The 11,984-nt window shown below is 42.9% G+C and overlaps 1 protein-coding gene across 2 annotated transcripts in view; it reads left to right on the top strand.

The window, feature by feature from the left end:
* The first annotated feature begins 344 nt into the window (after positions 1 to 344).
* The window catches only part of ADPRS (ADP-ribosylserine hydrolase), a 30,172-nt gene continuing 18,532 nt past the window's right edge, over positions 345 to 11,984 (top strand). The window contains exons 1-4 of one of the 2 annotated variants that reach the window (XM_075195466.1): positions 345 to 532; positions 3,489 to 3,582; positions 5,189 to 5,396; positions 7,340 to 7,524. In XM_075195466.1, the coding sequence (XP_075051567.1) occupies positions 382 to 532; positions 3,489 to 3,582; positions 5,189 to 5,396; positions 7,340 to 7,524 (638 nt within the window). In that variant the 5' untranslated portion in view covers positions 345 to 381. Of the gene's footprint in view, positions 533 to 2,452; positions 2,667 to 3,488; positions 3,583 to 5,188; positions 5,397 to 7,339; positions 7,525 to 11,984 lie in introns of those variants that run through there. The other variant, XM_075195465.1, reaches the window with a different exon arrangement.

The following is an 11,984-nucleotide window of genomic DNA, read 5'->3' as shown; positions in this document are numbered from 1 at the left end:
TAGCGCAGGTGGGGGGGGGGGTTTCTAGAGACTCAGAAACCCCCCCTGCTTGCGCCACTGTATGCCATACACATTTGCAACACACAGGCTGTTGAACAACATTAAGCATACAATATTGTTTGTTAATACAGATAGCCATGTAACTGTGCAATATGCCACACTACTCTTGTACATACGTACAGTACAGATTTGTCTGCTAACGCGACAAATGCATTTTATAGTTACAGATTAACCCGCCCTCCGGGCTATGATTGGTCTAATATACCTTCGTTTATTGACTTAACGAGCGCCCTGATTGGTGGCTGGTGTCACGCGTACCATGGAGTACAGTTCCTGACATTCGCTCATTGGTTGTTGTGTTTTACTGCCCGGAACACAGCGATGGTTTCTGTCCCGGTGTCTCGGTTCCAGGGCTCATTGCTTGGGGCGGTAATTGGGGATTGTATCGGAGCTCTGTTTGAGGGGAACGAATCAGTATCTGTCCAATGGGTACAGAGAGTATTACAGGATTTAGAGACTTGTAGGGAGAGAGGTAAGTAGCTCTTGTGTGTTTATATACTGTCACCACACCACTAGCATACCAGAGACCACGTGACAGCAGGATAACGAGTAGAGTGATGTTTATAGGAGGTCACCCCTGCACAGTTTATAATGTAGCAGTGCTGTGAACCCTTAACCCGCACTGTATACGGCTTAGATTTTTTTTTTCTTGTGCTTATTTGTGAAGATTAAGATTGACAAGCGGTCATAAGAAAAAGTTGTGCAGCCAATGGTTAGACTGAAGCGGGATATTGGCAACCAGGGAACAAGCTAAGCTTGTTTGGCTGTCACAGACTCTACTCCGGGCTTCTAGGAGCAGTTATAATGGCGGTATAGATGGGGATCCTTTCTTGCTCTGACTTTTCTTGTTGTTACTACAAACTTGTCTAATCCCCTCCCAGAACAATTTGACTCTACCTTCATTAATCATTATTCTTTTTTTTTATTAACATCAAGATATCAATGATTTGTCTTTTGTTCCACAAAACTTACTTATGGCTTTTGGTCGCTGTACACAGTGTTCAAACTGAGTGATGGGTATAGCTCAATAGGGCTGCTCGTAGGAATTATATAGGTCTCCTTACAAATAATAAACCTGGGCCTGCCTTTCTTTGCAAGGTGAGTTTACTTCCAAAACTTCAAGTTAACGTTCAATGGTATGTAGTCTATGGGGCAGATTCATTTCCCCAACGCGAGCCACGCATTATTATCTATCACTATGGTCATTTTAATGCAGATTTTTTTTTGCAGCTCTCTGTGAAAAAAAGAAATATAACAAAATCAGAGCTGATATCACCGTAGTATTGGTAATAGTGCACAGCCTGCATTGTTATAAAGAACAACGCAGGGAATTGAGTCTGCCCCTATAACTCTGATCCAAATCTGCATGTGGCTAATAAAGACTTGTGGTGGGTAATATCAATGATTCAGAGTTCCCTTGACTCTGTCCACCAGACAGCTGATTGTAGATGAAATGTGCGGCTCGGGTTTTTTTCCCCTTCCTGTCACTTTAAAATTGCAGTAGGCATAAATCACTACACCTGTTTTGTGGTGGTTTCCTAACAGGTGTGTGTTAAGCTTTGAACTGGGTATTCCCAGGTACTACAGATCAGATGCAGACTGTAAATTGTACTGTAACATTTAATGTACTATAAAAAAGATATTTACAGGAATTATATGAAATAGCAGAACTGTATGTAGGGGGTGGAGTCAGTGGCGGATCTAGGGGGGGGGGGGGCGATTGCAGCCTATTTTAAAGGGGGAAAAAATGCAGGTGACCCAGCCCAAGGTAGCCCACTATGTGGTCGGCCGAGTGCCCCCCTGCCAGCCCCTGCATACATTAGCTGTTGTCAGATACATTTCACACAGAATCTGTAGGTGCCAGAAATATGGTAGACTTGGAACAGAATCCTTTGGCTCAAAAGGAAGGGGAGAAAAAAATCCCACACCCATAAATGGTGATGTTTAAGGACCTATATCTCCATCATACAAATATTTGCTATACTTCAGAGAACTAAATGAACAATTTTTGGGGAAACTTTTACAGGGATTCACCGATTAGGTTAAAGTAACATTGGGGAAACTATTTTTGTAATGTGCTGGTTTTAACATGTGTGATGCACTTAAAATAAAATTTAGGTATTTACTGTGTTATCAAAAAGTCAATGAATTTGACACCTGTGTTTCATATATGTCTGTCTTAAAAGATTGGCATAACACTATTCTCTAAACGTGCTGGTTATAGTCCCAGTACACAACCGTGTTCTCCAATCACTTTGCATAGAACGTTGTTTGTAAGAAGTGACATGTTATTCTGTGGTTACACATAGACCCGCCCCGGCATTATGAGTGGTCTGATATATCTCCGTTTATTGGCTGAGGGTAAACGTGTCCTGTCATTGGTTGTTGGCTTACTGTCTACGAGTTAGACTTCTCTGCTCCGTCACCGGCTCTCGTAGCAGTTTGACGCATGAAAATGGTGTCGGTGTCTCGGTTTCGGGGTGCGCTGCTAGGGGCGCTGATAGGGGATTGCATAGGGGCCGTGTTTGAGAACAAGTGGTCAGTGTCTGTCCGGTCTGTGCTTAGGTCCTTTCAGGATTTAGAGAAGAATGATGGGAGCGAGCAAGGTAGGAGGTTTCGGTGTTAGCTGCAGGCACCACACCATTAGCTAACGGGGGTCTCTTGATCGCAGTGATCTTAATGGACATAAGGGAGATCAGTGTCTACGGTCTGTAGAGTAATCTAGTATCACGAGGCACTGGCTGCCGGTGTGCATTTAATAGTTATTGCAGCTCTGTACTGTACAATGGCAGAAAACCAAAACCTAATGAACAACAACACGTTTCATGCTTTATTTAGCTGGGGCCCCAAAGTTTCGGAGTGCGATTGTGCGTACAGTCTGTAGGAGAATATTGGTATATCTGGAGAACCCAAACACAGATTTTAGGGAACTGGTTGCACACCTATGTTCATCATCATCTATTTATTTATATAGCGCCACTCATTCCACAGTGCCATATAGAGAACTCATTCACATCAGTCTCTGTACCATTGAAGCTTACAATCTAAATCCCCCCCCCCCCCCCACACACACACACACAGCGCCGGGTAACCTACCCAGTATGTTTTTGGAGTGTGGGAGGAAACCTGAGCACCCTGAGGAAACATACAAACTCCACACAGATAAGGCCATGGTGGAGAATTGAACGCATGACCCCATTGCTGTATGGCAGAAGTGCTAAGCACTTTGCCACCGTGTGCCTTACTCGTTGCACACCCCTGTTCTAGGTGCATATACAGAATGCACTTTGTATTTGAATTAGGTTATCCTCCATGTTAGCTGATGCATGTGGTAAAAGCTTGTCTTTTAATGACATCTGTTCTAAAACTAAGACCTACTGAAATGAGTGTTGACATGATTGCATTTTTGTCTTTTTTCCTGTTGGAAGTTATGATGTACACAGACGACACAGCCATGGCAAGATCAGTGGTGCAGTCTTTGCTGGAGAACCATACCTTTAGTGAACAGGATCTTGCCCAGAGGTACAACTATTAACACATGCTCCTACTTCTATTCTTCACAGATTAAAGCAAATCCAATGTAGCCTAAAGTCTGTAACCTAAGTTTCTCCCTTCATGAATGTGTATGTAGCTTTTTTTTATAACTTTTTACAAAGCGGTCCATTCTTGTCTGCTTCTTTCGTTGCATTGAATTGTTATTTAACGAGGACTCCATCTTGATTCCATATTTACGTGCCGGGCATGTTCACACTTACATGTGATAGCGGAGCCTTCCAATGCAAACACCTAGAAAGAGGGGAAATAAAGCTTTATCTTTTTGGGCATAAATTTAATAGAACAAAGTAAAAGATGTAGGTGGACATATTAAAATGCAGTATGCTGCACTGCAATATACCGACAGACTGACACAGCTGCATCAGTTTATCATGGAGGCAAACTTATAAAACTAGATGAATAATGATGGAAACAGGTCAAGCTTACCTATGAAACGTTTACGTAAATTACAAAGGTAATACAAACTAGAGGAACCAATTTTTATTGTTCATCTCTAATAATCTTCAAACACTTTGTGGGTATGTAAGTTCTGTCTAAAATAGAGCGCAGGATAGCTACCACTGAAATCATTGAGAAAGCCAGAGCTAGGTAAAGCTATGCATTTAGTGTGCTGGGCTGTGACAATCCTGTTGGGATGCCTTTGCTTGTTCTCTTGTTTGACTTGGGAACACTGTTCTTAAAAAAAAAACAAAAAAAAAACAAAATGGGTACAAGATAATGCAAACCTCCTATGGCCTGGTGAATGTGCATTGCAGACCTTCAAATCTCCAGTAGTTTACTTACCCGTTGTTTAAACGCTGGGAAGCTGTCATACCTACCAAATGACTCCGAGCATAGGTGGGTGTCCATCTAGTATCCAGCTGTTTGATTGGTGAATGACTGGCAATATTCAAAAATCGGAGTGACTAGAGTTGTTTTGTTTTTTTTTGTTCTTTTATTCTTTCTTTTTAAGAATTTTGTTCCAGTCATCTAGTTTTGAAGTCCTTATCAAGTCGTACAGCTCAAGAATGGTCTGGTTCTGATTGTATTGATGTGTGATGGTCCCTCTCCAAACACTTCATTCTGTTCATATTGCCAAGTTTAAAAGTACTGGGGCGGGAAGCTATTTCTACCGGGACTTTTAAACCAATCTACTTAAAAAAAGGGGGAAAGGGACCTCTTTAAACCTCCAGCCTGACACAAGAAGTGAAATTGGGGTCTGAGTGAGGCCTGAAAAGGAAAAAGTCTGGTTTGCTGCAATACTCTTAATTGGATTTGTCTACAGTTAGAAAAGTCCTTTAAGTCCTGTGGCTGATTTTGTCCTGGAGACCTAATAGTCAGCACCAAGTCAGAAACTCCACCCATGTTCTCAGTTTAGGGCTAGTAAACCTGCAGTGTACCCAGCACTTCAGCTAGGATGGACAGCGCGCATCAGCACCTATGTGTAATGGAGTACTCAATGTAGTCGTAGTTTGTCTATATTGCATTCTTTTTAGCCGTCTTTAAACAGTTTTTTTTAAGATACTATATCCATAGATTCATAATACATATGAATATTAAATTAAAACTATATATTTTTTTCATGTACTTTTAGGTTTACCAATGAGTACTACGATGATCCAGACCGTGGATACGGCATGGGAGTAATTCATGTGTTTGAGAAGCTTCAGAGTGGAGAATACAGTAATGTGTTTACTCCAGCCAAGGAGCAGTTTAACGGGAAGGGATCATATGGTAACGGAGCAGCCATGCGAGTGGTCGGCATACCATTGGCATTCCCCAATGTTCAGGATATTATAAAGGTTGTTGTTGTTAAAATAATTTGATATTCTACTCTAAATTATAAGATGCCACAGATGCGTTCCATGATTAAAATCAATCACAAGCCCGTAGGACCCCTAATATGCCTTATTCTTTACTGCAGTATTATTTCTTTACAGTGCGTAACTATTTTAACAATACACATTTTCCCTCCTGAACACTCAGTTATTAGAGTTCTAATATACAGATGTTATTTACATATGCAGACGTTTACAAATTAGTTGTTACACCTTCACGAATAAAGAAGAACCCATATTTTTCTCTGAAATAACTTGACTGACAAAAGTACTTGGCATACGTCATTGTTTGTTCCATATTTAACAGATATTCAGCAGAATATGTGAAATAATAAAACAAATGAAAATGGCATGAACAGAAATAATGGGACCCTCAACCTAATATTGTGTTACATAACCTTTAGCAGCAATTACTGAAATCATGCAAATTCTGTAGCTCTCAATGAGACATCTGCACCTGTCAACAGGTAGTTTGGCCCAGTCTTCCTGAGAAAACTGCTCCAGCTGTTTCAGGTGTGATAGGTGCATTCTCCAGACTGCTTGTTTCAGCTCTTTCCATAGATGTTCAGTAGGGTTCGGATTAGGGCTCATAGAAGGCAAATGTTTTGTTCTTATCCATTCTTGGGAGCAGTGTACCTAGGTCTTGGCCTAGTAGTACTTCAACTGATGGAGAAAGGACTGGATTATATATTTAGCAGTCATCAAATTGCAGTCTCTAGTGCGTTGACAATGAAAGCTTGATTGGCGGTTCCAGTATGTTGCGTGAGGGGAGTGTAGCCAAGCCTTTTGAGGAAGCTTTGGGGCAGGGCAATTGGAAGATGGTTGTGGAGAGAGAATATTTGTCAGAAATGTTGTTTTCAAAATAGGAAAAATTACCACATCTGGTGTTCAATTTTTGTTCAACTGACTTGTTTAAATCACTTTTGTAGTTGAACCTCTTAGGTTATCGCAAATGCATTGCACTACAGTGACTTGTAGCATATTGGTCCTGTAGAGTTGGAAGTAATTTATGTTAAATCCACAGGAGTAATTGCAATGACTGCATACAGAGCAAACCAATATACATGTGGTACAGACATTTTATGTGTAAAAATAAATAAAATTAACAAATATTTTAAAAAAACAAACAGTGGTGCTGCTGATGCCTAGAGCTAGTATCTGCTTCATTGGGGGCATTGCTGACTGTCCACCCGTTTTTTGCTGCTACCAACCTAAGCTATAAGCGTTGGGGTGCACGATTGTCTTGCAATCAAATTCCTTTAGAGTCTTACAATTTGTATTGCTGATCATGGGTTAACAGAGGAAATCATGGCAAAGACATGAATGTAAGTTAGACAGATATTGCAGACTGATCTTGGATTGTAGCCAATAGAGGGGATAATATTAGAGACCTACCTAGAAATGAAGCAAAGATCAAGCGTTTAGATTCAAATGCAAGGAGGCAGATAAGCAGTATATAACAGGCTAATATGTAAAAGTATGTGCATGGGGACCAAAGCGCTATAGTTTTTAATCTTAAAAATAAATGTATTACTTTTAAATTGTTGAGTTGTTTGTCAGGAGCAATTTGCTTTAACCTCTTCCTATTAATTTCAGCTTTTCACGCGTAAGAAATAAAAGACATTACAAGGCCATACTATATTACTTGCCTATAAAAAGGATAGGGCAGGAACAAAAAGTCTTAGTAAATTCATTCCATGTGTTACTTAAGCTTGGGTACAATAAATTATCGCCTGAATCTGCTTTCCCATCTTGGGTGATGTAAAGATTGCAAACCCAATGATCTTTTGTATAGTTACTTTTTCCACCATAAGTAATTATTGGTATATTGTAGCTCTAATATCACTTCCAGCTTTGCCTTTGACATATAATGACAGTGTGTGGTTTTGTTTTTTTCTTCTGTACAGTATGCTGCAGTCAGTGGAAAGCTGACCCATGCCTCCTCGCTGGGCTACAATGGAGCCATCCTTCAGGCTCTAGCTGTGCATTATGCTCTGCAGGGGGCGCAGAGCCGTGAGTCATTCCTGGAGCATCTTCTGGGTCATATGCAGGAAGTAGAAGCAGATGAAAAGTCCCGAGGTGATGCAATAGAGTAAGTAGATAAATGCTCCATGACCTTTCGAAGATCCCACTTCTGCTGAGGGTGGAACATCCATCCATTTATTGGTTTGTATGTGACCTCCTTTTCTAAATACATAAATGCTTTGCTTTTTTATCTGCTTTTAACAATATTTTATATACCGTATATACTCGTGTATAAGCTGACTTTTCAGCACATTTTTTATGCTGAAAAAGCCCCCCATTTCTTATACACGAGTGAACTTGCCTGTTCTCCGGTCCCTCAGCTGTTAAGTTCCGCGTTCCACTGACAGGAAGTTCGGCATTTGTAACGGAAACTTGTGTTCCAAATGCCGAAATTCAGTGTAAGTAAGTAAAAGGTCTCTCTGTCTATCTGTCTCTCTTATATATCATGGCACATCAAGAAATGGTCTTATTGCATGTCTGATTTTCTCTGTTCCTTTTTTGAGATGCAGATATTGCTGTAAAGAAAGCTTTCCATCTTTTAAATGGACAGTTGGGTAGTTGCAACTGGCTCTTTTAACCCTCCAACAACATAGACTAAGGAACGCACATACTACTCAAAGCATGCTGGGGCAATATCAACAGGCCCAACAGTTTGCTGTCTTGGTCAGTAGCTTAACTTTGGAAGACCCAGGTCAGTTGCTTTTATTCCCGCTGGCCCCCAGCTGCACCTGTTAGGGTGTTCACCTGCTAGGAAATGTTGCTTTGTCCTTGATTTCTGCGTGCTATGCTGTTGAGGATAGATATAGGCCCCTGAGGGCACACACCTGCAGCACTTCTCTTTCTTTACAGGACAAAATAATGAACAAAATTTGTCTCTGGCGTTAAATAATAAATATTATATGTAAACCATAATCCACTAAACATATAATCCCAAGTGCAGCTGTTCATAGGAGGAAGTGTTAATCCTCCAATATAAGTACAACACATAAAAATTAGGGGTGTGCACCGGCCACTTTTAGGGTTTTGGGTTCTGATTAGCTTGAGGTTTTGGGTTCTGATTTGTTTTGCCAAAACAACCCACTCAAGGTTTTTGTTCTGATTTAGGGTTTTGGGTTCTGATTTTTTTTTTTTAAAAAAGCATAAAAAGTGCTAAAAACCAGATTTTTTTTTTTTTACACTCCTACGCTATTATTAACCTCAATAACATTCAATAACAATCAATTCCACTAATTACCAGTCTATTCTGAACACCTCACAATATTGTTTTTAGGCCAAAAGGTTGCACCGAGGTAGCTGGATGTCTAAGCTAAGCAACACAAGTGGGCGGCACAAACACGTGGCCCATCTAGTAGTGGCACTGCTGTGGCAGACAGGATGGCAGTTTGAAAAACTAGGCCCCAAAGAGCACATAATTGCAAAAAAAAGAGGTGCAAGATGGAATTGTCCTTGGGCCCTCCCACCCACCCTTATGTTGTTGAAATAGGACATGCGCACTTTAACAAACCAATCATTTCAGCGACAGGGCCTACCAAACAACTGTGGCTGAAATGATTGGTTTGTTTGGGCCCCCACACAAAAAAAGCTATTCATCTCTCCCTGTACAAACTAAACTGGCTCTACTGAGGCAAGATGTCATCCTCATCCTCATCCTCTGATTCCTCTCCCCCTACAGTGTGTACTTCCTCATCCTCACACATTATCAATTCGTCCCCTTTGGACTCCACAATCACAGGTCCCTCTGTAGTCTCTGGAGGCCAGTGCTGGTCTTGATTAAAGAATTGATAATTCATTTTTATGAACATCATCTTCTCAACGTTTTGCGGAAGCAACCTCCTTCGCCGCTCACTGACCAGGTTCCCCACTGCACTAAAAACTCTTTCGGAGTACACACTGGAGGGGGGACAACTCAGGTAAAATAGAGCCAGTTTGTACATGGGCTTCCAAACTGCCTTTTTTTTCCTGCCAGTAAGAATAAGGACTGTCTGACATGTCTACTTGGATGGTGTCAGCAAAGTAATCCTCCACCATTTTTTCAATGGTGACAGCATCCAATTCAGCGACAGTAGAACTGGTTGGCAGGTCCTTCAGTCCGGACCAGATGTTCTTAGCATCCCCGCTAGCAGGTCGTTTCGGAAATCTCAGCTGTTTCCTCGCAGCCACAGGTGTGGAAGAAAATGAAGGAGGAGCTGTTGGCATGTCACGGTCCTCTTCAGAGGACAATCTCCTGACCAGCAGGTCTTTGCACCGCTGCAGACTTGTGTCCGCCGGAAACAGAGACACAACATATGCTTTAAACCGAGGATCGTGCACGGTGGCCAGAATGTATTCCTCTGACTTAAAAGAGTGACCACCCTCGGATCCTGGAAAAGCGTACGAAGGGCTTCATCCACAAGAGCTACATGCTTTGTGGAATCGCAATGTTTTAACAGCTCCTCCCTCACTTTCTCCAGCTGCTTCTGCAACATCCTGATCAGGGGAATGACCTGACTCAAGCTGGCAGTGTCGGAACTGACTTCTCGTGTGGCAAGTTCAAACGGCTGGAGAACCTTGCACAACACGTAAATCAGTCTCCACTGCGCTTGACTCAGGCGCATCCCCACTCCTTTGCCTATGTCGTAGATGGCTGTGTAGGCTTGAATGGCCTTTTGCTGCTCCTCCATCCTCCGCAGCATATAGAGGGTGGAGTTCCAGCACGTCACAACCTCTTGTTTGAGGTGATGGCAGGGCAGGTTCAGGCTTTTTTGATGTTGTTCGAGTCTGCGGTAGGCAGTGGCAGAATGCCGAAAGTGTCCAGCAATTTTGCGGGCCACCGCAAGCATATCCTGCACACCCCTGTCTCTCTTCAGGTAATGCTGCACCACCAAATTTATTGTGTGGGCAAAACATGGCACGTGCTGGAAATTGCCCATATGTAATGCCCGCACAATGTTACTGGCGTTGTCCGACACCACAAATCCCCAGGAGAGTGTAAGTGGGGTAAGCCACTGCAAGATTATTTCCCTCAGTTTCTCTAAGAGGTTGTCAGCGTTGTGCCTCTTATTAAAACCGGTGATACACAACGTTGCCTGCCTTGGAACGAGCAGGCGTTTTGGAGATGCTGCTACTGATGCTGCTGTTGCTGCGGAAGGCGATGATCTACCCAGTGGGCTGTCAGTCATATAGTCCTTAGTTTGCCCTGAACCACTTGTCCACATGTCCGTGGTTAAGTGGACAGTGGGTACAACCGCATTTTTCAGAGCACTGTGGACACTTTTTCGTACTTCTCTGTACATCCCGGGTATCGCCTGCCTAGTGAAGTGGAATCTCGACGGGATTTGATACCGGGGACACAATACCTCCATCAACCGTCTAAATCCCACTCCACTGATGGCGACACTGGACGCACGTCTAACACCAACATAGCTGTGACGGCCGCAGTTATCCGCTTTGCCATAGGATGACTACTGTCGTACTTCGTGCTCATGGCAAATGACTGTTGGACGGTCAACTGTCTGGTGAAAGACGTAGCGTTCTTACGACTTCCCCCTCTGGGAAGATGACCGACTACCAGCAGCGGCAGTAGTAGGTGTACCGCTGCAGGATCCTCCGGAGGAATCCCGGTTTGAAGAGGACTCAGTCATGCCGGTGACATGGCCTGCAGGACTATCTCTGATGGAGATCGTGGAGGAAATTGACGAAGAGGGTGTTGCTGGTGTGGATACAACAGGACCAAGGGATCTAGGTGTCCCTGGACTGCTGACGGTCCTAGCCACAGGTCCTGAACTAAACACTGAATTATGAAGGTTCTTCAGGTGACGTATAAGGGAGGATGTCCCTAGGTGGCCAAGATCCTTACCCCTGCTTATTTGAGCTTTACATAAGGTACATATGGCCATACATTTGTTGTCCGGATTGGGATAGAAATAATTCCAGACCGAAGAGGTGGATTTTTTGGTCTTCTGCCCAGGCATGACGATGGGCTTTTTCATCCCATGGACAACAATTGTTTCACCCCCTGGTGCCTCATTTAAGATAACCACATCAGCATCCTCCTCGTCAAGTTCCTCCTCAGCGCCAGCTACATCAATATCCTCCTCCCGGTGTACAACATTCACACCTTCATTAGCCAAATCTGTAACTGGACTCTGGGTGATCCTTCCAGCATATGCAGAGGGCATGCTGCAAATGGTGGAAGGAGCCACCTCTTCCCGTACAGTGATGGGAAGGTCAGGCTTCGCAACCACCAACACCCTTGGACTCGCCTTGGGGATTTGTGATGCCATCTCTTTAGAAGGCAGAGTTGTTTGCTGTGTTGTTGATGACAGCTTAACTCTCTTAAATTTTTTATGGGGGGGGCGGAGGAGGTCTTTGATCCTTGGGTGAAGCTGAACCACTAGTCATGAACACGGGCCAGGGCCTAAGCCGTTCCTTGCCCACTCCGTGTCGTAAATGGCATATTGGCAACTTTACGTTTCTCCTCTGATGATTTCAATTTTCTTTTTTTGCTAATTTTAGTGAACTTTGGCTTTTTGGATTTTACATGCTAGG

The sequence above is a fragment of the Mixophyes fleayi genome, chromosome 2, assembly GCF_038048845.1.
Source record: "Mixophyes fleayi isolate aMixFle1 chromosome 2, aMixFle1.hap1, whole genome shotgun sequence".
NCBI lineage: Eukaryota > Metazoa > Chordata > Amphibia > Anura > Limnodynastidae > Mixophyes > Mixophyes fleayi.
The sequence above is the reverse complement of the archived record's forward strand: the minus strand, read 5'-3'. Positions and strand labels throughout refer to the sequence as shown.